General features: G+C 32.9%; 1 protein-coding gene across 2 annotated transcripts in view; it reads right to left on the bottom strand.

Moving 5' to 3' along the window:
* LOC124369314 (mucolipin-3-like) overlaps positions 1-27,207 on the bottom strand; it is a 92,409-nt gene that overhangs the window by 22,442 nt on the left and 42,760 nt on the right. Inside the window, exons 11-13 of one of the 2 annotated variants that reach the window (XM_046827263.1) lie at positions 23,588-23,794; positions 12,934-13,088; positions 4,869-7,312 (exon numbers count right to left, since the gene is read on the bottom strand). In XM_046827263.1, the coding sequence (XP_046683219.1) occupies positions 7,300-7,312; positions 12,934-13,088; positions 23,588-23,794 (375 nt within the window). In that variant the 3' untranslated portion in view covers positions 4,869-7,299. Of the gene's footprint in view, positions 1-4,868; positions 7,313-12,933; positions 13,089-23,587; positions 23,795-27,207 lie in introns of those variants that run through there. The other variant, XM_046827262.1, reaches the window with a different exon arrangement.

Here is a 27,207-nt window from a genome sequence, read left to right as displayed (position 1 = left end):
GTCCATTTAATCACTAGAAAACATCCGAAAGCCAGCAATTTCTTCATTTAAATTACTCTAAAATTTTGTAAAAGATGACCAGTGCAGTCTTATCTCCCAAGCTATGTACCGTCTAAACCAGAAGACAGTTCATATCCAAGGACAAAATTTATGTGGCATTTGTAAGATGTTAATAAATAATTAGATCTAAATCTTTTAAAAGTAGTAAAACTGAAAAAGAATATCATATGAAAGGTAACTTTGACTGCACTACAAAAAACATCATTTATCAACTAACCTGTAAATGCTATCCCAAAGATTATATTGGAAAACCATCACTCCATTAAGAGTGAGAATGACCAATCATCGGTTTGATGTTGTTCATCAAAATGATGAGGGACCATTTATCTGCTCATGCCATTCAACATAATCAAAATAAATTAGAAAATTGCTTCGGCCTAAAAGGAATTCACCATTTAGAGCCAAATCCCAATTAAAATACTAATCTGATGAATTTAAGAAATGTTGAAACCACTCATCAATTAATTTTAAAATCCAGGAAACCAGATGGGTTGAACCTTAGATGATTCTCTTTTCTTTCTTATGTACATTTTTAGGTCTATGTAAACATTTACAAATATTCTATATACAGCTGACTGGAATCTTGTTGTTTATGGTATTTATTTATTTAAATTATATTTTGGTTATTTTTTTAATTCTTGGTTTGGGTTCTGTTTCTATGTTTTATTAATTCAGTGTGTTTCTGATGAAGGGTTCTGAGTACTCACAAATTAAAACATGAACACTTAATTTTCTGTTTTTGTTTAAACTTTGAACTACTTGGAAGATTATTGAAGCCAATTGGTAATACAGAAGATATATATATATATATATATATATATATATATATATATATATATATATTGGATGCTTCTGACTTTCATCCAATTGTGTAACAGTATATATATTTGTTAAAGACTTGTCTAGACAGTTAAAGATTGAGTAAAACAGACCTATACATTGTGTCTTGGGTTGTGTTAGAAAGGGCTTCTCAGCCCTAACTACACCAGGCAAAATAAGACTTTACTTTACTTTAGACAGTGAATGCTTTTGTTTTATTTCAGGAAACATACAACTTCTTTTTTTACTTAAAATTAAAAATAGGATTTGTGAAGAAAATTACTAGACAAACATAAAACAACTAAATAACTTCTAAATCTTTTACCACTTTCTACATTTTAAATTAAAACTAAATACTTTCATGAACTTTTCCATCACATAATTTTCAATTCATAATTTTTAAATTGTGATTAATTAAGTGCATTAGAATCGGACAACGCATACAGAAAAAAGGAACTAGGCAAATCTGTCTTAGAAGAATTATTTTAGTTTATACGGTTGTAATTTTTCTTTTAATAAATTTCATAAAAATCACTTTTTATTTCTGAATCCTTTTGTCCTTTATTTAATTTAAGTAAATTGATTTATCTACTTTGTATTTTCTCTTAGTATATAAGATCTTAGTTTTGAGTTTAACTAATTAAAAAAATTAATATTTTGGTTTCCGGTTTATTTTATTTTAATAAAAGTGCCATGCAAAAGACAATTTTTTGGGTCACAATGAATTTGCTAAAAAATGATTTGGTCTCTAAAATTTTAGATTGACTTTATTTTGACTTACATTAAAAATATACTGAACTTCCAATTTTGTTTCATTTATTCCAACTCAACTAATAAACTGACTATCAGTTTTATTTAACATTTGTAAAATTAATTGTTGTGTTGTCAGAATATTTTAAACCGTAAGTAATTTTAACTGATCGAAATCATTGCACAAAACAAACATAACTTCTTTACATCTAATTGTTAGTTTTATTATTAAAAAAAGAAAATAGGCAAGTTATAACATGAGAGTTTTGATAGGATAAGAAGAGCAGGCTTACCTTTACCTGACTGGAGGGTTATTCCTCTTCTTAACACAGACACATTAAACAGAACACAAATGGGATATTTCTGTCAACCATACAGATTTAGATAGAAGTATTTAACGTTGCCTAACTACAGAAAAAAAGAGTTAATACTTTTACTAAGTCTATTTTACACTCTTTGTTATATTATCACATGATACTCAGGCCAGTACTCAGACTGGTTTATCTGACAATTTTACCGGGACCTGGGCCAGCCCCGCCTAACTTGTACGGGGGTACATGACGAAACCCGGCAGATTATTTTTCCGCCAAAGCTGATTACGGCCCTGGCGATACTATATCTACAAAATCTATACAGTTTATTCATTTCATACAGTTCTTTAGTAAGCCTGCAAGAGAAGGAGGGGGTTAAGTAAAGAAATCATGTGTTTAGGTTAGGTGGCTCTCTGGATTTCTTTACCCACTGGTAGACTAACTCCGATCTCCTCATTTGGGATTGATCGGACTAATTTGTAAGGCTTTATTATTTTGTTGTGTGATCCCTAATATCACTGTTTCACAACAAAAATAATAAAAGCCTTATCAATTCAGACCAATCAATACCAACTGAGGAAGTGTGAACAGGATGAAGGAGGAAGCAACTTTACAAATATCCAGGGGTGCCAGTTACCTTACACCCAGGGCTTACCAATAGGCATAAAAAATGTTCAGTTATAGAAATAGAATAAGATCGTAGACTTTGAATTAACCTTTGTTGGAGTGATATTTTTAAATTACAATCATTTAAGTGTACCAACTTGTCAACTAATAGGATATAATAATTAATTTTCTAGGAAATCATGAGCAAACAATTTTATATATTATTTGGCAAAAATTCAAGAGAAGTGCAACACGCAAGGTATTTTTTCAATACTAAAGAAATTTAGTTTCTTTTAACAAATTCTTTCCACATTGGAATTTTATGAACATTGTTTAAGTACTAAACAAGTAACTTGTGATGAAATAAAATCATCAAGAATATATATCTCTAATTTGCAAAAATTGTAATTCTACCACTTAATTAGAGAAAATAATTTTAAAATTACAATTTTTGAAATTGTTCAAACCATCCCTAGCCATGATTAAAAAACTAACATAGAAATATATGTTTTATAGTGAATAGTGTTTTATACAACAACAATCATTGCAAATTAGATACAAATTACGACTATCTATATTTTTGTTTTATTGAGCAGCTGACATCCGCACATACACTCTACAGACACTCAGTATTGCACATAACATAAACACAGAAAATACAAACTGTAAGCAAAATATTATTGACAAGAGCACAATAATTTATCAATCTGGTTATCTATCTACACTTTTTCGTAGACAAAAAACAATAAAAACACGTTTTACGATCGGTAATTTGCAAACTACCGATGAGCTGTCGTCCACGAATATATGCAGCAAACTTGCGGCACAGCAATGCACAAACATAAATAAGGGAAACACTAACTGCAAGCAAAATATTATTTACAACAGTACAATAATTTGTTAATAAGGTTATGTATTTACGATTTGTCACACAAACAGTATGACAAAAACATGCTTATTGACAATTTGTCTAACCTTATTGATTGATTCTCAAATCTGAATCTTTGTTGAAGGTTTGTGGATTTGAGATTCGGCTTCGACACATCACTAGTTACGCTGTTATGGAATTAAATGCTGGTATCTCAAGTTTTTTCCCCCTTCTTCAAGTAACTTAATTGTCAACACAAGATTCCTATTTTAGTTACAAATATCTGTTTGGGATATAGGCTTGGTTGTACACAATATGTCAGTGAATATCTAAACCAAGGGATTCGTTGTTTACAGTATGCAAATGAGTTAACTACAGGGAGCGTCTTGTTTTTATTTATAAAAAAATTAATATCCCCAAGAAATAAAATAATAAAAATAAGTCATTGGCTTGAATTAAGTTATATTTAAAAACATTATTTCTTTATATCACAAATGAATAAAAAACATGTCACTCCCTAAAGCTATAACTCATGTACATACTGTAAAATGTAATATTGTTAACTTCAGCCATTTTTATTTGGGCCTGATTACACATATGACAAAAATAAAATAGAAAAAGTTTATGAGGTTTAACATTATTCTTATGGGGCTAAAATCAAGATGACCACCAATACAGCTGGCTCTTAAAATGATGATCTCGGATAGACGATGGTTTTGGGTCATATGTTATTATTTCCTCTTTAATTATATCAAAAAATCAGGATATGATTGCACTAAAAAAATGTTTGAGACAAAAAATATAAATGCTACACATCAGAACGAATTTACACAGTTAGTTCAGACATTTAAATATTTTGAGTGAAATTTTGAGAATATGTTCACAACAATATACAAGAAAGCCATATTCAAAATGGTTTAATTTCGAAAAAGTGCCACAATTTATGTTCAAAAATATTTTAAAGTAAAATTATGAATTATCTTTCTCTAAATTAAACTTGTCATTCAGTAGGAAATGTCCTTATATATAAATGCATGAAGTAAAAAAAGTTTGATACAGCAGCGACTATGGGTATTATATCTTTGAATGATTATAAGATATAAGCTGTGAGGCCACACAATGAATATATTGAATAGCCACATGTACATTTGCGATACATGTGAGAATCACTTATAGAGGGCAACAGAAGTTCATTCATTTACAAAATAAAGTACTAAATATTTTAGAGTAACTAACTGGCTAATTGAGGAAATTTTTCAGTGTTCACATTTGATTTATTTGACACTACTTAATTCAATTCCTTAAACTGAAGTAGTTCAAAGCTTTAACTGAAATGTTTGCTGCTTAGTAAAATCAAGAATGTTCTTTATAACTTACTAAATATTCAACATATTAGATATTCACTCAATGTTTTTTAGATGAGATAAGGGGAAATAAATAACTGGAGAAAGAGATACTTTAATGAAAATAGATGCTATATTTTATGCCACTTATTGAAATTTCAGTACAAATATATGCAAAACATTGCTAAATTATATTATTATACTTAAACCAACATAAACTGGATACTTTCCATCCAAGAATAAATGTTTGTGGTAACTATTTGTAGCTCATATATCTGTCACATTATCAAAATAGATAATACTATGAATTCTTATTTCGTGTATATATTACCAATAATGGATCATTGTTTTAATGTTTTACTGATGAAATTAGCTTTATTTCAAATAAAAAAACATCACTAATCAACATTTTTCACAGTTAGTTATAGTTAGCTTAACACACAGAAGATGACAAACACTGAATTATTAACTGAAAAAGATGGAATGAGCAGGACAATTGCTGTCAAAAATTTAATACAACATATAGAATATTTTTCTATAAATAAGTAAAAAGGCTAGAAAGATTTAACAAATATACAGTGTCACGGAATATTAAAAATACAGAAATCATTAGGAATGCATTAGTTAAAGCAAATGAAGAAATGCAATCAACCCTACGTAAGTTTACAAATTATCAATCTCGACTAGGAGTGAGCGATATATGAGCTATATTTCCGTGAATGTAGTAGTTAGTTACAACATTTATATACAACAAAAAACAATAGATTTACAGGAAAGCCTAGAAGGTAACTCCATTGCAAGAAGGTACAAATATGTTTCCTGAATAATTGTACTATACACAAAATTACTCTTAAGTATAATAAAAATAGATAAACTTTCCAAGGATTGTCCAGCAATCAATAAAATCCCCATTTAATAATTACTGTTTAGGTATTAAAAGAACAAATAACTTATTTCTCATTATATTTGTTATAACTTTATTATTTTTGAAATGTTGTGAAAATAGAACGTTTTGCCCACATCATGTCCAACAATCTATAATGTATACTCATTTGTTACATTCACTCTAAATGTAGATAGAGATTGTTATACCATGGGAATATTTAATCTCAATCTTCACTTATTACATGAATATTTACATTTTTTTAAGACGTTGAAAATCCATAACTTCTGTGTTGATAACGTAGATGATCCTTTTATCTCTTAAGCGGCATATGTATCGAAAGAACAAAGAACAAGAAATAACAATAAAAATTTTAAATATTATGTTTATCATATCTGTTTGTACTATTAATAGCACAGAAAATTAATATCTGTTGAGCATTGTGTTCTTTGAAAGCCTCAATAAACTTGTGTAACCTCTACACATTCTATGTAATCAAAGATTAATGAGCAACTACATCAAAAATAAGTTCATAAAACTTAAATACCTAATAACCAAAACACATATTTCGTGTGCTTGAACAGAGTGTTATAATTCTGGTTTTTGTGTAATGTAATACCACAATTATAAATACTTAAAGTAACTAAATATTTACTACTACAGACATGTAGAAGTAAATAATAAATGTTATGTTAACTTACACTGTTTTGACAATGGGCTATCAGAAAATGTACAAACAGTTCTTACTCAAACAAACTTACTTACTCCCAAACAGGACAGAAATTAAAAAATAAATTATTGCTACTCGGTTATCGTGTTTTACATTATATCCAATCTATAACTTTTTGTAATATTTTCAAATGGCAAGAAATACTCTTATCACATGAACAGTATTCTTTTCATAAATCTTATAAATAATTGTGCACTAATGTGAGTGGTTTACATTTAAGATTCTACACCACAGCCAAGTTTTAAAATGTCTGAAAGTTGTAAATACTATAATCATTTGGCTACTCTAACGTTACAACTCAACACAAGATATTTACATTTTAGTTACAGGGGACTTAATAAGTGACAGCTGCTGTTCAACATTACTCATTTGGTAATTTTAGGAACCTTAAATTGGTTTTTGCTGCAGCATGCACAATTTTCTAATAAAGTACTTGACACAATATAAAAGTGTTATATTGATCACATACATTTACAAATAACCAATTAGAATAAAATGTAAATAGTTCTTAATCTAATGAAGCTTTTGATCAGCTGAATTAACTATAAGAATATATCACTGTTGTACTAATATCTATAAACTTTAAATGGTTAACTGAAAATGAATGATCATTCACAAAGAAAATACAGTTATTAAATCATGTGTAACAATGAATAATGACTAAAAGAAATATCAATACAACTAACAAAATATATACACAATATTAAATTAATTGAATATCATATTATATGTATTTATGTGTAGACTTTAAATCTTCACTGCCTTTAAATACACTAAATGTTTACTTAAAATCAACTTTGAAATGATCATACACCAAATTGATGATTAATTTTTCAGCAGCACCATATAGCTGATACATTCTCCTGACAGAAAGTGAACAAACACTATGCAGTACACACGCGATACACACTTTTTTGTCCAAGTCTGTCTTATTTTCCTTTCCTGTTAAAATAGTACCTGTTAGAGTTCATAAAACTGTAATTACCACTACAGACATCAAATTAGGAATATTCACCATATTGAAATTGAGAATATCACAAAGAGCCATGCCATCACCTCTCAAAGCCAAGCTTGGCCAAGTAGATTGTGTTATAAGCACTGCAGCCAGCACCAGTGTTGTTAGACACATTACTTGTTTAGTATAACAAAGCTACTATTTCATTTATTTGTTCTTAAAGATTACACACAAATTTGAGGCTGTGGACTTGATACGATTATTTAAAATCCAAAAATGAGCTTTTAGCATACAGTACTTTTATCAATGTTTATGTATTAGTTTTTCTTGTTTTCCCATTCAACTTGAATGTTTTTGAATTTAAAAGGACACTATTCATGACTACTTCAATGTGGGAAATCATAAAAAAGTGGAAAGTTAACAACTGGAATACTTTGGAAGCTGTTTTATTCCCCTAACAGTTAATTATTATTGATACAACCGATCACCACTAAAACAATGAACCAATTTGAAAAAATAGTTTCATGTTATCACCTCCAGTGAAAGACAAAAGACCTTAACCAAAATAAGTCGATGTGTACAAAATAGAACATTCTGGTAATCTACAGTTTAGAAAATGTAACAACAAAAGATACCAGATTTTGTGTGTTTATAACAAAAGACCAGATTCAAATAAAGCATAAAAAGAATTATACATTTAATTAAACCTACAAATATAATGTATTGCAACATAATGGAAAAATGTAGGAAAAGGAAAGAATCAGCAGACAAGACAGCCATATCAACATTTGACATTCCATGCTCAGTTAAGCCATCAAAACCAATACAAGCAACCACAATATCGACATTGAATGCAAATCAAATATAATGTCTCCCCTAGCTACAATTTAACCTGTGGCAGAAATCTGTGGATATTTACAATACTCGCTGTTGTGAGTTATTTTCCACATAAAGATAAAATCCTGGTTATTAAGAAAAATCAAAAGCTAAGGATTAATTATCTAATAACTGATAAAAGATAAAACACAATGATAGCTATATACATCAAAAATATAATTACAAATTCTATCTCGTTGAAGAAAAAAGAGGGGTTATCGAGTCAAAGAATAAACAATTAGTGGTACAACTGACCAATTTTAATTTTAATTAATCCTGGTATTGGGACAATTTTATTTTTCTCAGTAATAATACCATAATTATGTATAAGAACTAGTATCATACTGTCTGTTTAGTACTAGGGTATAGGTTTTACCTATAACCTATAGACTAAAACGAAAAATAACATTAACCACTGCGACACTAGTCATCTACCGACTTTAGGTCAGCCGGAATAGTAATAAGCTGCGTCCACCACTATCAATGTGTTAACCGGTAAATGGTTTAATACCAGCCTATTGCCATGAATTTGACCAGTATAAATGTGACCAGAAGAGAGCTCAAATAACCATTATGGTTCGATACATCCTAACATAGCAATAAGCATGACTGACTCATTCAGTCTGTCAGTTACAGACAATTTATAACATTGTGAAAGGTTTAAATATAAATATATATATATATATATAAACAAAAATTAGGGGAAACAGTGTGATCAAAGAGGCTGTATGATCACTACATTGAATTCATTTTGTATATTTGATCTCTACTAAAGGGATATATATATATATATATGTGACTTCAATGGTAGAAGTAATAAAAAAACTACGAGAAGATACAGACAGGTAAAGTGTTATCACTCAAAGACAACAAAGAACTGATTCACTTGTACAAGGGTATTAATGAGTAATATTTTTTGAGCTTTAAAACTTTAATTTTTTTTATACATGTTTTTCATATTTCATTCAATGCTAAAGATGTAAAAGGCTTATAACAATTTACCATTCTGTATGTTTTAATTTAATTAATTCTACACATAATATACAGCGCCTACAATGTTTTAAGTACTATTGATGTTCTATTTGAACATATTTATTATGTTCTAATAAATTAAAATCAATCAAAACACTGCAAAAATTTTTCTATTAAGAATTATAAAATGTTCAGAGTTTTAACCTTTCCAGCGTTATTCACGCGGATCCGCGGAGGGCCACTACAAGCTCAAAACGTTATTGCCGTGGATCCGCGTTTTTGCATTCTTTATTTTCTTACTGCTATGTTAGTTGAATATTTTGCCGATAGATGGTTCTAGTAGTCATGCGACATACAGACGGGTTGCCCTGACTCGAATTCTGTTACAATGGGAGTGGCAGTGGCTTTTAATTGGCCAAACACTGTCTAGCGGGCGTGGCCCCGCGCCTTTCGCAAAGTCATTGACGGGAGCTCCCGTCAAGGCATCTAGTCAGTTAGTTAGTGAGAAGCGTCCGGTACACGCACCTGTATTTCTGTTATCGCTAATTTTCTGTTGTATCCTATTCTTTTTAAAGTAAATTATTCATATTATATACAGCAGTGTCCAGTGTTTTTTTACCATTATTCGTGTAAATGGCAAATCCAGACGATTCGGAATTTGAAGATTTGGTAATTCTGAGCAATTACTTGGTCAACCCCAAACTTTTTCATATTTTACTACGGTCATAAGAATGTTATCAGAAAGCAAGAAACATAATTCAAGCCCCGCAAGGCCGTCCTACAGGTTGCCGAGCGATAAGAAGGTTCAAAGTCCACGCGATAACAGTGGCTTGCGGGAGACGCGCGGAATGCCAGTTGTGACAGCCCACCACTAAATAAACACTCTTTGTCTACTTTTTTATTTTTCTAATTTTATTAGTTTGTAATATAGTATATGTTTATCTGTAAAACTGTGTTTCATTCCCCTATTTACTGAATAAATTATAAAAAAATTAGTGACAACTACACTGCTATTCTACGATATTCTCAAAAGTTAAAAATTAGCATAGGAAATCCAAAAAGGGCTAAAAAAATTTTATTTACTGTTAAATAACTCTATTTTGACATACAGAAACGAAAATAAATTTAACTTTACACATTGGAAATAAAAAAAAATTGTAACTTAATCAAGGTTTAGGTCCAATTATTTATGACGCTTAAAGGGTTAAAGATGTTTCCTCTTTTACACTTACTTTTCATTCCAAATTAACCAATCTAGGATGAGTGGTAATGAGAAAGCTGATATTCAGGCTGAGAGAGAATCTATTCTGACTTTTCTCGGGCTAGAGCCCGCAATGTGTATTTCCCTTCTAATAGTGAAAAGCAAAATCAATAATCCCGGAGAAGCAATCCAGGACCCTCATTGTGGATTGAACCTCGGGCCAGCTGTCAGCTGCTTTCATTTAGGAGAACCTCTGAAGGTTGGGTCTGCTTACTAGATCTTAGCATATTAGAGCTTGAGAAAGAAGTAACATAACAGATTTCGGGGTTTTCTTCCATATTCTATCTTAGTACGAGGCTTTGGTACTGTATCAGTGTTATCTCGGTCCAAGGATATCCTAAGGATTACACTTTGGTATTGTGAGTCCAAAGCCTGGAAACATGGGGTGCGGAGTCACTTGAGTGTAAGAGTATTATGACTGCATTGTTAAGACCATAACCTAAAATGTGTCCATCATTCCAAAATGAGTTTAAAAATTTCTTCTTAAAAATGTAAGTTCAATCCTTAATATCATAACTGACATTTCAAACAATTAAATGTCTGAGAATGTATCAGCATATATAACTTGCTATCTTTTTATATGTTTGATTTTAAGTATAAATCAAGTATGTGACTGTCCTTAGAAATTATATGGATTTCATTTTTTAAAACATTGTATAGGCTGGAGATTGATTGATGATGATTTAGTTAAAAAAAATAAATTCCCCATTAACTTCTTTTGCACCTGGCTCTGAATTTATTTTTGGAGTCAAGAGCTCTTCCTGATACAAAGTGTTATCTGATTACTTTGGTAGCAAATTATATTTTTCTGTTTTTAATTCTTTGATTTGACTATGAAACCAAGTTTTCAAATCTCAATGAAGATCTAAAGCCTCTTTGCAATGTCAGAGTTATGTCCAAAGACAAATTCAGTCATACGCATTACTCTCCTATAATGCACTAGAGACCAGGTTATAAAGTTTTAAGTACTATAAGTACTACTGAAGTTTTATTTGAAAACATCAAATTTGGGCATGTCATTAAAAAATTGTATGAAATTGTAAAATTATATAAGTTTGGTCCTTGATTCTATTAACATTAAATGCACAAACTACATACATTAATTGGATGTACCTAAATGTTGCGCTATTAGCACCATTTAAATAGTGTATTTCATATAATTGAACTGCACAAAAAACCTAAAAAGAAAAAGAAATATCTGCCAAAATGAGTATGTACCAGTGAAGTATCAAAAATTAAATTTAAATTATGCTTCTTTATAGTAACCAAGTAAGGTATTGTTCTTTTGTGTATACTATGAATAAGTTGTTCAATACACAAATAAGTGTCAATATAATTATGAGCCTTGAATTCTCTACTTGAATCTTGAGATATATAATGCGAGTACGTGAGTCCAACAACAAACTGTCCCATTCACATAGTGCAGTCTAACAGACTGACGTATTTTTAACTTCTGTATATTACATAACTATGTATGGATTTATAACTAAACTGACTGTTAGGATCAGGTTTATAACAAGTTTTATAAATATTTTAATAAAAACTTTAAGCAAAATAAAAAATATGTTTGACATTCACTATTTTACTGAGTATTCTTTGAATACAGACATGTGCAATTCATTTATACTACTATTACACACAGAACACATTGAGGGAAATATTGAGGTAACAAAGACAACATTCAGGGCATAATGGGCTTATACACCCTCCTATAGTAAATCACAATATTGTTTTTTGTCTTGTTTTTTTTTGTACTAAATTTAACAGTATTCTTACAACAATTAAATTTTTAGTAATTAAAGCTACAATACAGTCAGATAAATAAAAAAGAATTGACACAATTACAAATATAATTGCATTTTGTCAGTTCCGTGTCAAATAATATACATAAAACAGAACATTAGTCTGAATGACCACAAAATTGTATAAAAATGTATTGCCAAACTGAATCAGTTTCAATCTAATTTGTATCAATGTGAAATTCTAATCTAACAGTAATACTGAAAAATTACTTGAATATTAATACCTTTTTAATTGCTAAAATGCAAAGGACATTTTTAACTTTGTTTGTAAAATATAAACATTTGGTTGCTTTACCAACCAACAAACTTCGAGTTAAAATGGAAATATTGATGGATTAATTACACAATTAGTAGATATGTTCAAATCAGTAAATTATTAATCATATTGTTATTTTGTGTCTACGACTGACATGCTTATTGCAGTTAAATTGTTGCTATTATTTAACAACTTAAATCCTTACAGGTTATATTACAGATTAAAATATAAGGTCCTAAACACATTCAAAGTAATATTTGACTATCTAGTTCAACAACAACCTCATAAACCATGGTAAAGAATGAATTTCTTATGAAGGTTAAAATTTTAAACTATTTCAAACAAAATATATTTTAAAGAGATCCTCAATCAGACTAATGTTTGCTTCATAAACACTAGCTTAAAATCACAGGAGTAACTTTATAGTTATGCCAGACTTACAATTGACAGCAGCACAATCGATCCATAACTTGGCGTATTGAAGATCTGTTTGGTGCCTCACCGAGGTTACGGAATGCACCACTAGAGGGTTCTTCCTGGCATTCAGCCACAAACAACTGTAAATCAGTCTTGGGAAATCCTTTCTCATAGTACAACTGTAACAGCAAGCCAAATAAATTACATACAAACCTCTAAGACTTCATACAGATAAAATAGTATGGGCCAATGCAAGAATTGTAGAATTCACCACCGTGACACTCACCCACAGATAGCTAAATTTATCTTTATGTCAAATAAACTTAAACCTTTAGACATTGGATTATTAACACAAATATAAATAATAGAAATACAAAACAGTATTTCCAATGAATATATCATTAAAACGAATAAAATCATAACATATAAAAGCAATAATGGGTAGGAGGAAGAAACACTGTACATGACAGTGATGAAGACGATGAAGATGTAAAAGACATAAATTGGAAATAAATTTGTTAAATTTGTTTTTGTTAATATGTTAACAGAGTGAGTTTAGATTATACGAAGCATTTTTATATACAGAGTGCCCCATAACTCTCAACCAATCTTTACAGACCAAAGAAGAAGCCAAGATATATTCAAACTTTCAAAATCGATAGTTAACCAAACAACCACTATGAGCAATAGCAACAGTACCAACTGTCATTATATGACAACACTGCTTGTGAGCCACAACAAACAAAAACTATTATTTTGTCTGTAATTAGGCCTTTAAGTTATAGGGCTATGTACCAAATTTCAATTTATAACGACAAACCATTCTCAATTTTTAAACAATTAAGTTAAAAAAAAAACAAATGGTTACTGTTTGGTAATTATTGACTTTTCAAATATGATATTTTGGTCTGTCCTTGGTATTTTGGAATAATATATCAAAAGAATGTTAGAGTTCTGGGACACCCTGTATAAATAGATAATGTACCCTAATTTTAAAATATAGGAATAATCAAGTAATGTATATGTTTGAGGGCCTCCTATTTCCTTCTAAATAAAAGGAAAGAATTGTTAAAGATAGCTAAAAGGAACTGGGTGGAAGTGAATAGTTATGGTTCAATTAGGGCGCCTCAGAGAAGTCTTTAATTGCTTCTATGTAAGATTTTCACAAATCCTTCTACTCCTATAACTGTATAAAATTATAAAATAAAACACATTGCCATTTTGTTTACGTTATTTAAAATATCAACAATATAATTAATTTTCATAATTAATTATGCTATGCTTACAAAACCCACCAAACTATGGCACTTGCGACAATCTATTTTATACTGTGCGTACATTTAAAAAATTTAGACTCATTCTATGATCTATATTGAAAAAGTAATATTTCAACAATGTACAATGAATACAATATAAAACTGAGCCATTCTAAACAGTTTGTAATCTTATCAACATCGAAACAATTGAGAATTACCGATAAACTAGCAATAATAATCAATAAACATGTTTTTATTACTTCTAACAATTTTACACTGCATTTGCAAACGTCAATAAATAAAGCTAAAACTCTTGCACACATACAAACATTAAATTACATTCTCTCTCTCATTCATACATGGCTTCAGTATCGGTTCTTAGTTACAAAATTTAGTGGTCCCAGCGGCGTAACATGAACTCATTTACAGAGTAAAACACTTGAGACACTAACAGGTCCTTTAATTGAGTTTTAAACAGTGTTGGGTTGTGTGCAGTGTTGAACATCTTTTATGCTCTCAGTGAGATAAAAAATCTGACCAGCTTGTGAAGAAAGTTGTTCAAATGCCAGTGTTCTATGATGTTACATCCTGTAGCTCCGCCCACCTGTAGTATTATACATGTAGAAATCTCTGCCCGGCACTAACTCACATCAGAATCGGAAATACAGAGCTACATTCAAGATATAGAGGCAGGGTAAAGTCAGAAAACCATGCTCCCTGAAAGCATCAATTTGCACACGATTCTAATGACTTTCTTCTGAAACCTGAAAACTCTCTTGAATCTGATCCTGGCTCATCCATCCCAAAGGTGAATGCTGTACGTCAAATGGGGGATATAAAAGGCCAAAATAGGCCATCCTTAGAGCGTTAAAAGAGCAAACCTGTGCCAAATTCCTCACGGTAAAAACACCTGATGCAACCCTTGCACATACATACTCAACATGATCGGTCCAAGTTAATCCTCTGTAGAGGTACATTCCTAAAAAAACAAGTTGATTCCACTTCCTGTAGAAGGGTGTCCTCTACCATGGCAATGGGTCGAATCTCATTAATTTATTGACGAAGACAAAAACTTATATAATTCGTTTTTGCATTGTTTGTTTTAAGATTTAAGTCAGAGAAATACTGAATACAAGAATTCAGTTCAACAAAAGTTTCTATTTCCAGAGCGGTGTTTGATTTTGCTCTGAAGAAGAGAGTCATGTCATCCGCATATTGGACAATTTTTCAATTCTGAATCGATGGTCCAAGATCGTTCACATAAACCAAGAACAATACAGGTTCAAGGATAGATCCCTGAGGGACTCCTTGGTTCAAAGGAACTCTCTGTTACTGAACATTGGAAATTTCTACAAACTGACATCTGTCACTGAGGTACGATTTCAACCACTTCAGTGGCAGGCCACGCACCCCATATGATTCCAGTTTCGCAATAGATTGGTATGGTGAACACAATAAAATATCTTTGAAAAATCAAGAAATACACCAACTGTGTGCTCCGAACACTCCAAACCATCCATGATTGTATTCACAAGGTTTGTAATGGCATCAGTTTTTGACATGTTTTTTCGAACTCCAAATTGGCTTCAAGACAAAATGTAAAACCTATTGAGGAAATTCATGAGTCTTTCCAAAAGTCTTCAAAGACTGCTCAAAACTGGCAGAATTGAAATAGGATGATAGTTTCTTGCGAGGCAAGGATCGTATTTCTTGAAAATTGGAATCACTTGGCTGTTTTTAGCTAAGCTGGAAACACTCCTATATCAAAGGATATGTTAACCAGTCTTGTCAGTGGTTTCAAAATGTGCTTTAGACAACCTTTGAGTAGCCACACTGACATGCCATTGATGTCACATGATTTTTTGTGTTGGACCCCCGTATCACCCCAGCCACCTCATCTTCGCAAGCAGGAGAAAGCACCATGGACGATACCAGTCCCTAACAGGTTCCAAACTAGACCGACTGACGCTCAAAGACAGGTTCGGCACTGCGGTTGGAAAAAAATTACTGAACTCCCTGGCCACTTCTTCAGGGGTTTGTAAAAGTTCATTCCCAATTTTTTTTTTTTTTTTTTTTTTTAACATTTTGAAAAATCTGGTTTTAAATTCGAGTCTCTTCAGTCTACTTTCAATGTCATAGGCTTCAGCTGCTTTTATGACCTTCCTGTTAATTCTCTTATAACTTTTGAAAAAGTTTTAAACTGCTCATCTTGAGATTCCCTAAATATGAAGCAGTAAAATTTAAATTTTTCTCTTGATTTGAGAATGCCCTAGGTAACCCATTGAGTTTTTTTAATTTTATTTTTTCCTTGAACATTTTGAATGGGCAAGTGGCGTCAAGATATGTGGTTATACAATTAATGAATGCGTTGATTACCTGATTTGTGGATGTAATATGGTTTAAGAAAGTCTAGGATTTCTTTGAAAGAGACTAAGAGAAACTATAAAACATTTCTAGATTATAGAGACTGTTGGAGTTTTTCTTCAGTTTAGTGTTTGGGTTCCGACCGTTGAAATGTTTGTGCTCAATGTAGCGGTCACTCTAGTGGGCAAGTTCACAGCCCACTACAATCCAAAGGAATTTAACACATCTCGAAGCCGCTGGGTCATGAGGTTGGTGTGGTCTAGGACATTAATATTGAAATCGCCAATTATAATAAAATGCTTGAATTTTGGTTAAAGGACAAGAGTGATTCAAGTTTCTCAAAAAATATAGCCTCTGAGGAATCTATACAATCCATGTTTATCTTTTCAGAGGATTTTAGAGAATTTTTTTTAGTGTCCGCATATAAGTCTGTATCAGGGCACAATCATGAGACATTTTCAAATCGAAGTCCAAAAACGGATGAGAGCTCACTGGAGGAAAGGGGTCTGGCTGCATTAGTCAATCCAGTAGCAGAAGGCTTCAGATGGAGTTCAGCAGGCACAGGAGGATCATTACGAGGTTCAGTGGCAGGAGGGCCAGCAGCAGAAAAGAGCCCTGCATCGTTCTGAGGTCCAGCAACAGTCACAAGGCCAGATAACCACTCTTATCACTTAACTTATCATAACGGATCATGTTTTGGTTTGCTCATCTTTATCGCCTGAGCCACCTTCCCCACAGTAAATCTCCATTCTATTTAATATTGTTCTGTTGTGTTCCGTTTCTCTGTTCTGTTTTGTTGCTGTAGTTTTTTGTGTTTTTTCTGTATTCTTTGCTTGTCGCATTCAAACATTAAATTTCTGTGGAGAAAGAGATTGAGTTTAATTTTAGATACAGATGTTACACTAAACCCCCATGAACCGTTACACTTGGGCAGAACAAGCCTACATGTATCTGGCACTGGGCGCAGCTGGCTTGGAACTAGGAACTAGGTGCACACCAACTTTATCAAAAAACAATACCCAGGCAGAGTTGTTCCCAAAGAGCGTACTTTCCTTGCCGGCGATCAGCAACTATGGGAGACAGTAGCGTTGGTTGGGCCTATCACGAACGTGATCGTAATGTCCAGAATGATTTAGAAGAGGATGTCTTAGCACGGTTCAATGACAAACCTTCAACCAGTACACAACCTGTAGCACAAGAGTTAAATGTTGGCCAGAGCACTGTTTGGAAGATAGTACAAGAAAATTTGTGCCATCCGTGTGAAATTAAAAAAGTGCAAGCGATCAGCCCTGCTGACTTCCATATTCGTGAAGCATTTTGTGAGTGGTTTTTAAAGCAGCATGTCCATCAATTCCAGGAAAGGTTTTTAGTAAACTGGGCTGGCATTGTGCAATACGTACAGTGTCTTTCTCCGTAAGGTGCTGCCGAAAGTGCTGGAAGATGTGCCTCTTCGAATGTGTTTCCAGCACGACGGTGCTCCTGCACACTTTACACGTGCGGTGCATAATTTCCTGAACCAGGAGTACTCACAACAATGGATTGTGAGGAATGGTTCTGTCCAATGGCCTGCGAGGTCTCCTGATCTTACACTGTTGGAGTTTTTCCTTTGGGGCTTCCTAAAAGACATAGTGTACGGAGACACCAGTAAGTGGTGTCGAAACCCTCATCGCTTGTAGCTGCAGCAGCAGAAGTTGGAGAAAAACTCTGACTCTTTCAAAATTTAAGACAGTCAATTTTATGAAGAGCTTAGCTTTGCACCGAAATAAACGGAAGAAATTTTGAACATTTGCTTTAATAATAATGTTTTTTTTTACATTCTTGTTCACATTACACAGTTTTTTTATATGTTATTACAAAGGAAATTGCGTTTTGTTTCAGCAGCTTTGTGTTTTTTTGGTTGAATCTTAAAGGGAACAAACACTACATATTGCCTACAAGGCGTTACAAAACCTTTCACAAATTCTCAATTTTCTCAAAAAGAAACTTTGCTACCCGATGTGTATTGGACAAAAATTGTTTTTATTCACATCCTACATCAACTCTGAAAACATAAGCACTTTTATCGGAATCATCCAGTATTGTGAAAACTTATGCTGATATACCTCTGATAAAGCTTTGTGGCACAATATAATTACTGCGGTCCATTCTTGTCCATGGCTGGCCATACACCAAAATTAAATTATATATAATTTATCTTTGTGTTGATTGTTTTTGTGCACGTGTGTTTATTTATTCATGTTATGTGTAATTTTATTATTGTCTATATGTACAGTTTTTAACAAATCTGATGACCTAATTTGATAATGGGACAGCACTCCCAATACTAGTCTTCTAGTTAATAAAGTTGAATTGACAATGGAAAGGCAAGTAACTTTATTATTTTATAGAAAAAATAGGTCAGCTTGGAGAAAAAAGAAACCATACTAAAGCATTTATCAAACTTGAAATAAGTATGTTATACATGTATTACACACTTGGTTAAATAAAGAGCATCTATATACTGACAAATAAGGGCTTCATTAGGGAACTTTCACACATATTTTGATTACAGTGGTCTCCACCTCAAAAGTTAGACTTTGTGAGATCAAAGCCAGCCAAGAACAGTTCATCTAACAACAACACTGAGAAACAGGAGAAAAAAACTAGTTTCACTGGTTGCAAGTTATGAAGTATTAAAGGAGCTTGAAATGTCTATTAAGGCTCACAACCACCCATACAAAGACAAAGCAGGCAATTGGATTCCTTCCCATTGCAAGTAATCATTAGGAAGCACTTCCACGGCATTGAATTAATTACCTTAAAGGGAAAAGTTGCTATAAATGTCATCAGACATAATTCTATTACGCAATATTTGGCTTTAACAATAAGAGATGAGAATGGACTAAAGATCTTAACTGTTCTGACAGTGGTGTTGCATGGTTTGAGTATGTGAGGTGGAAAACATGCAGCATCTACTTATTACTCAACTAGAATGCCCTTCAAACCAGACGAAGTGTGACCGTGCTGATTTGAAGAGGACATGCGGGAAAGAGCTGAATTTCAACACCAAATGAAGTGATTGATGATCGATAAATATTGTAAGAGTTACTCATTGAACTGCGGGGACTTGTGGACTTGTCCACCAACATAGACATGTCTCTAGCATTTAGTAGGTAATTTGCTTCCCTCATTGGTTTCATAATGTCTTTTTTGCTAAATGTTGTACCGGATATGAAGAAATCATCAAATGTTGCAAGAAAATAAGTATATACCTCAATAGCAACAAGAGTCTACGCTCAAGTGATCCTATGTAAATCAAAAATTCAGCAGAAATTATCAGACAAAGCTCTCACAAAATATGAAGAATGCTCTGAAAAATAAAAGTTTCCAACTTCCAGTGGTGAACACTGTGAAACTTGTGTTACAATGCTTTTCAAGGTGCAAACTGACATAGTAATTTCAAGAAAGAACAAAAGTACTACTGCTAAATCATTAGGGTTGATGGAGAATGTGAAAGAACCTGTACCCAGCATGAGGAGACTTATTGATCACTTCAGTGGTCACATTAGAACACGTTTATTGGTGAGAGTTGATGACCAGTAAAGCAATAAAACAATCAGGGAAAGTCAAATGTCTTGAGGTTAAGTACCACATCCAAGTGATACAGTCGAACTACAAGTTCTTTGAAGGGAAGCTTCTTTAAATATTGCTAGTATTGCCCTTCTAGAACTTTAGGCAAAAGTTAGCTAAATTATATTGAGGGTGAAACAAAGATTGATGGCCAGATGGAATTGCTGAACTCCTGTAATGGCAGAACTGATAGACTTTTACGGAGAAGAGAGCTTGGAAATTTATTCCTCAACAGGGTGCTAGATAGACAATAGACAATAGACAAACTTCTTTATTTACATATTCATTAAGAACAGTTATAGAGTCACATAATATTATTACATAAATATGGATGATGAATGTTTATACATTTGTGTTTCAGTTAAAAAAAAAGGCAAGGTACATTTTGAAATCTCCATGTTTCATTGTAGGCGTTGAGGAACTCGTTCAGTGAATAAAATGGTTGATTTACTAGGATGTCATGCAGTTTTCCTTGTAGGGCACTCCTCTTCAATCTTCTCATTGTTTCTGGGAGAGCGTTCCACAACTTCCGGCCGATATAAGATGGTTTTTCTCCATAAATTGCTGTGCGATGTGAAGGCAGAACGTAGTTGGCTGCATGGCGAGTGTTGTATGAATGGATGTCTTTCCCTGTTTGAAGACCCAGGCTGTGCACATGTAGAATTACTTCTTGGATGTATAGAGCAGTGACGGTCATTATGCTGAGGGTTTGGAAGGCTTGTCTGCAGCTTTGTTGAGGTTCAAGGTCAGCGAGGATTCTAATGGCTTTTTTCTGCAGGACGAGCACCTTGTTGAGGTTTCCGACAGAGGATCCGCCCCATACAGCAATCCCATACCTCATATGGGTTTCTACTAATGAATAGTAGGCTGTTTTGGCATTTTCTAAGTTTCCAATCCATTTTATGCGCTGAACAGCATAAATACCTATGCTGATTTTTTTGCAAAGGCCATCCACATGCTCTGTTTAGCCGAGATTTCCATCCAGGATGATTCCAAGGAATTTAACATGGTTTTCAATTTCTACGTCAGGTATTTTTGGAATGTAGAAATTCCAAAAAATATAGAAATGTTTGAATAGATGACCTGGTAGTTTGAACAAGTGGACTAGCATTTCACTCAGTTCATGAGTAGATGTAGTATATGTTTATATACGAGTTCAGCAATTTCATCTGGCAGCATATATATATATAAGTTGATGCTGCATATTTTATATTTTCCACCTCATATACTCGAACCATGCAACACCACTGTCAGAACAGACAAAATTTTTAGTCCCATTCTCCTCTCTTATTGTTAAAGCCAAATATTGCGTCATGGAATTATATTGGCAATACAATAAGGTGAGTCAATGCAAAAGTTCCAAAAATAGCTCCGCTGTGGGCAGGGCTTGTGAAGTAAAAACTTCTGCTGCTAGGTGTCAGTAGCCAACTAATCGCCATTTCAGTGCCACCTAGATTGTCGACCTGGCTTGTTCTGTTCTTCTGTAGTGACAGTTTTTTGCTGTAGTGCTATTTTCCCTTTTTATCATGGCAAGTTTGAGTGAACAGTGTGTAGCTGTGAAATTTTATTTCCTGCTCAGTAAAATTGCCATTGACACTGTTTTAATGCTGAACACAATCTTCAAAGCTTCTGCTAAGTGCACAAGTTTTCTCGGTTTAAAAATGACAACATATACAATGAAGACAAGCCTCATTCCAGATGTCTATCAACTGCCTGAAAAGATGAAAATGTTCTGAAAATTTAATATATTCTACTTTTAGACTGTTGATCAATGTCAGAGATTAGTGGGTTATCTTGGAGCTCGGTTCAGCCAACTTTTTTGTTGAAGATTTGGGAATGAGTCTACCAAGTTTGTGTCTGACGTTCTTACTGACAATCAAAGAAAAAGTCGAGATAAAACATCATGTTGTAATTTAAAAGAACAACTTGAAACCCATCCTGATTTCCTATACTGTTATTACCCAGAAACAACAATCAAGCAACAATCGAGCCAATGGAAAATTACATTGACACCCCATCCAAAAAAAGTCGTAAAGTTAAATCAAACATCAAGACAATGCACCTTTGCTTTTATGATGTGAGAGGGGTAGTTCATTCAGAGTTAGCTCTTCCATGCCAGACTGTTAATCATGCTTTTAATTTGGAAGTTTTAAGAAGACTACACAGCAGTGGTTGTCAAAAAAAGACTCCAATTTATGGCAGACTGGAGACTGGTTTTTTCATCATAACAACGCATCTGAACATAGTCATCTCTGTTAACCATTTTTTGTCAAAAAAATTACATAGTTCGGCTGTACATACTCAACTGACATTTGACTTCATGTAATTTTTTCTTATTTCCACGAATGAAAGGAACATAAAAGGACTCAGATTGGACCACATAGACAACATCAAGAAAAAGGTTAAGAAGATTACTGAAGATAAGTACAAAAAAATGTTTCTAACAGTGAAAGCATTGATTGAATAAATATATATATATATGATTTCTGAAAATAAGTGGCAACAAAATTTTAGGGACATTCTTAAAGTATATTACTAATAATGGAAACCCATGCAATGTTAGTCTTTCTATTGTCTGTAGACATATCACAAGAATCTAACCTGATTAAACATACAAATAAATACTTCATTAACATTTCAAACTGAACTGGCAATATTAAAATTCCTTGATTCTAGTTGTAACCAGAAAAAAAATAATATCTTGATAACTACCTACTGTATATTTCTACAAGACACTATATCAATCTTGTTGAATGAATATTATAAAATTATTTTTAGTAGTTAGAGATTAATTTTTGTACAAATAAACTTTGTGTAAAGCATTAAAATACTCTAACATGGGACCCCTATTAGTAAAGATTTTTTGTTCTATTTATATTTTATTATTGTGTTTAATGTTTAATTTGTCATTTCCTGTTATTGCAGTATTTGTAACTTATACAAAAAGAACTGTAATGAAACAGACCATATTCGGACTAAACAAAGTGATAGCATTAGCACTACATCAGGATTAGATACAGATACATATTTTGTTGTTGTTGTTATTATTGTTCTTTTTTATTGTTTCAATCCACTAAACTGCTATTGTGTAGTTGAGCTTAGGCCTTCTTGCTAAAAATATAAATAAATACGTTTTTTGCGGTGTGAGACACGATTAGCACATTACAATATATTACATTGAATAAAATATTCTGAAATCAGAAGAAAATAGATATATTAAAATTCTTTAACTAGTTAATTCAATATTATGATCCGAATTCCAAAAAGAATTTTGAAATCACTTTCTGGTTGTTTTCCAAAGAAGTATAAAAATCACCCATTTGCTCATATTTATCTGATTGCTTCAGCACGAACTAGGTTTTAACAATACTTTAGATTATGTACACTGAAATATTGTTATATTTCATTAAAAGAATGATTACACTGTGCTGAATTATAAGAAATCATACCTTGATGGTGTCATAAGAATCCATAATCACAGAGATGAAAAGGCTGAGAACTACGTAGATAAAAAGGCTAATGAAGGAATAAAGGTAGATACGGCTGAACCACCAAAGCATAGGAGACTTGAATTCCATCATGGAAAATGTTGCAAACATGTCATCTCCATTGATCAAGGCAAACAGGCATTCTGAGGTGCTAGCCAGAGAACGAAACTGTGAACAAAACAGTAATTATTAAACAGTTCTCTCATTACTGATTAATAGTCATTTTACATGAAACAGTTATATGAACACTTTCTTTAATTAAAAATAAGATGGTTAATTAAATTTATAGGTGGGCCAATACTGATGACAATTCCAAAATTGATATCATTACATCAATTTAATTATGATGTTTTAGTTTTTCGAGGCTCACTTTTCAAACAAAAACAATTTTGAGGGCTTTGGTTACATACTCAATGGATTTGCCCATCAAAAAAAGAATCTAACATAGTGTGGCATTAACAAATGACATATTTTAAAACAATACAAAACATACAACCTATATAAAAATAAAACCAAATTTGTATGTGGTATTAATGAATTTTGAACTCCACAAAAACAAACACGACTCAACCATGTACTGTAACGGTACAAATAAACACACAACCTGAAGAGGCATGAATGGTTGCATCAGAAATTATACCCATTAACACGTTGACTGCTGACGGCAATTACATGTAAATTGCCCCAGAACCTAAAGTCTAATATTTATTAATACACTTACTATTTGCTATCAGAGGCTGATTTATGGGCAGATAATAACGTCTGTGATCCAAAATGGCGGATTTACATGACGTCACAGATTGACCCGCGGATCCGCGGGGTCAGCACGCGGAAAGAGTTTTGTCGCACAGAGCGCGGCTAAAAAAGTCTAATAACGCGAGTGGCTACCGTAAAAACAATCCAATTTTAAACTATTTCATTATATAGTGCAAAACAAAAACAAATAAAACTATATACAATATTTACAAGGTCTTGAGGGCATGGCTTTTACTGCTGGCCTCTGTGATGTATGTCAAACAAAATTGACAGCACAAAGTCCTGGTTTACCTGGACAAACAGAACATGTATATGTTGTCATCTTCCTTTTCTTTTCATTCTTGTAGCATACCCTACAATCTTTACGTTTTCTGTCACCCTTTTTATCCCGTTCTTCATTTTGTACAAGTTTGTGGGTTGGGTTTCTTGGCGGAGTAATGAGAGGAGGAATGGGTCGTCCATCAACATAAAAAACCAGTCAATCGGTGAACCATTACCTGGTACATCTACTAGCAATCTATTGTTTCCGGTGAAAGGGATCTGTCTTAGTCCATTTGTATTATTAACCCATGAAGGGTTTATTACAATATCTTCACTATCACTACCCGAACTGTCAACAGCAGTGTTTCCACTGGATTCACTATCCACATCTGATGCTTCATCGTCAGTAGCACTATTTTCTGTAGCACGGTTGGCAGACATGGTGAAATGCGATATAAAACTTGTATAATACAATAGTACAATGTCACTACACATAAATAAACAACTCACTAAGAACGCATCACTTGCACATGCTAAAAACGCGGGAAACAGAAACGAAGTACAAGTCAAGGTCAACTCGGAACCACACGCCACGCTCAACGAGTACGAACCGTCCCGGCCGAGAGCTGAGCTCACACTGAGCAATAGTCGAGACTATGACAACGCCCCGCGGATCCGCGTGGCGCGCACTGCTACGCGGCCGCTTACCCCGCGGATCCGCGGGGCCCGCACTGAACGTGTTAATAGACATGGAAAACTATAGTATTACAAGCATACAATGTGAAATATGAACCTTATTATGTTGATGAGCAAAGATATGACTAAACAGGAATAAGATGTTTGTCAGAAAAGTATCTGACCTTCCATTTTTGGCCAACTGTTATGCAACTGATCATCTCTGATTTGATATGGGTGTGGAGTGCTACTACCATACATTCTCTGCACTCCGCCCAGTTAGTAAGTCGTTGCGCTCTGCATCATATTTCACTATGACTAAACGTCTTGAGAAAAGATTTTGCATTAAGTTTTGGCAAAGACTAACCCATTCTGCTTTAGAGAATCTCTTTGATACATAAAGTTTTTTATAATGAGTCTACAAGTGATACTCAGGTACAAGAATGGTTTAGGTGATTCAAAGATGACCACCTTGCAGTGGAGAGTGGCCCTTGATCTCGCAAGCTTCCAACTGCCAGAAATCCTGCAAACAAAAATGTGTTCATACAACTACTTTGAAATCGAACAGAACAATCTATATAACAGGAATTGTTAAAAGGTGATGAGACATAGCTACAAACCCTAAAACAAAAGCGATAAAAACGTAGAACACTCTTGAAGAGCAATTACTGAAAAGCAACACAAAGACATAGCAACCCTTGCAGTTTTTTTGACCAGGATGATGTTTTTCATTGTGAATATATGGTTATCAAAGTATAGTATCCTGATGTCCAACGAAAACTATGAGATGCAGTGCAAAGGAACCGACCTGAACGATTGGCAGGTTATGATTGGATTTTGCACCACAATAATGAACCTGCTCATTCATCTACCCTTTTTCAGCACTTTGTAGTGAAACACAATATCAGACACATTCGTTAACCACCCTGCTGTTCTGATATAGTTTCATATGATTTCTGAATATTCCCAAAATTGGAGAAAAATATAAAAGAGATTTGAAGACAAAGAACAAATCAGAAAAAATCCTATAGGAGATGTCAGAAATTCTGAAAAAGAGTTCAAGGAATGTTTCCGGAAGCAAGGAGAGTACTTTGAAGGGGACCAGGCTGGGGTTCTCACTGATGTTTTAGCCAAAAGTCAAAGTCGAATATTGTTTAGACAAACATCGTAAATGATTTATTACATCTATAAAAAAACACACAACAATTAGAGGCACAGACTTTCAAATGAGGGTAAGGTGTTAATCATCAAAGCTGCATAAAAATCATATTAAAAAGTAAAAATACAACTTTAATAGATACTAAAGCCAATATGTACACTGATGCAACAAAAACAATTATGCTACTAAATAGATGTAGTTTGACATTAGAACTGCTGCGCCACAAACAAGGAAGTGAACTGCCATTTGTGTATGTTTATGGTGCCAGGTTTGTTTACATAAAATCCCAATTTTTCTGAAACCAAAACTAAAATTTAATTGAAGGTCCATTGGATCCAGCGATGTGAGGGTCTTTTTTTCTTCTCTATTTAGCTCATTTTTATAAATTTTAGTTCAATCTTGATGGAAAACTGTCAATACACTGAATCACTACTTCATTAACAAAATTACCATTACATACAAATGTCAAAGTGTGTAGCATCACACACCTCAAGCAAATCATGTTGCACTAACCTACTGTTGCAGAGTGATGGCATATTGAGTCATACATATACTATACCAGTGAACCACACTTAACTGATAGTGAAAACTATTATAGTTAATAATGTTATTTTAGATGAGTATATTTTAAACTTGAGCTTCAGTTAACTTTGAATTTAACGACATAGTAAGTAATTAATGGAACTTCAAACTATAAAAACTTGTAATAAAAATACTCACAAAATAAAAA

This window comes from Homalodisca vitripennis, chromosome X (assembly GCF_021130785.1).
Source record: "Homalodisca vitripennis isolate AUS2020 chromosome X, UT_GWSS_2.1, whole genome shotgun sequence".
NCBI classification, from domain to species: domain Eukaryota; kingdom Metazoa; phylum Arthropoda; class Insecta; order Hemiptera; family Cicadellidae; genus Homalodisca; species Homalodisca vitripennis.
The sequence above is the reverse complement of the archived record's forward strand: the minus strand, read 5'-3'. Positions and strand labels throughout refer to the sequence as shown.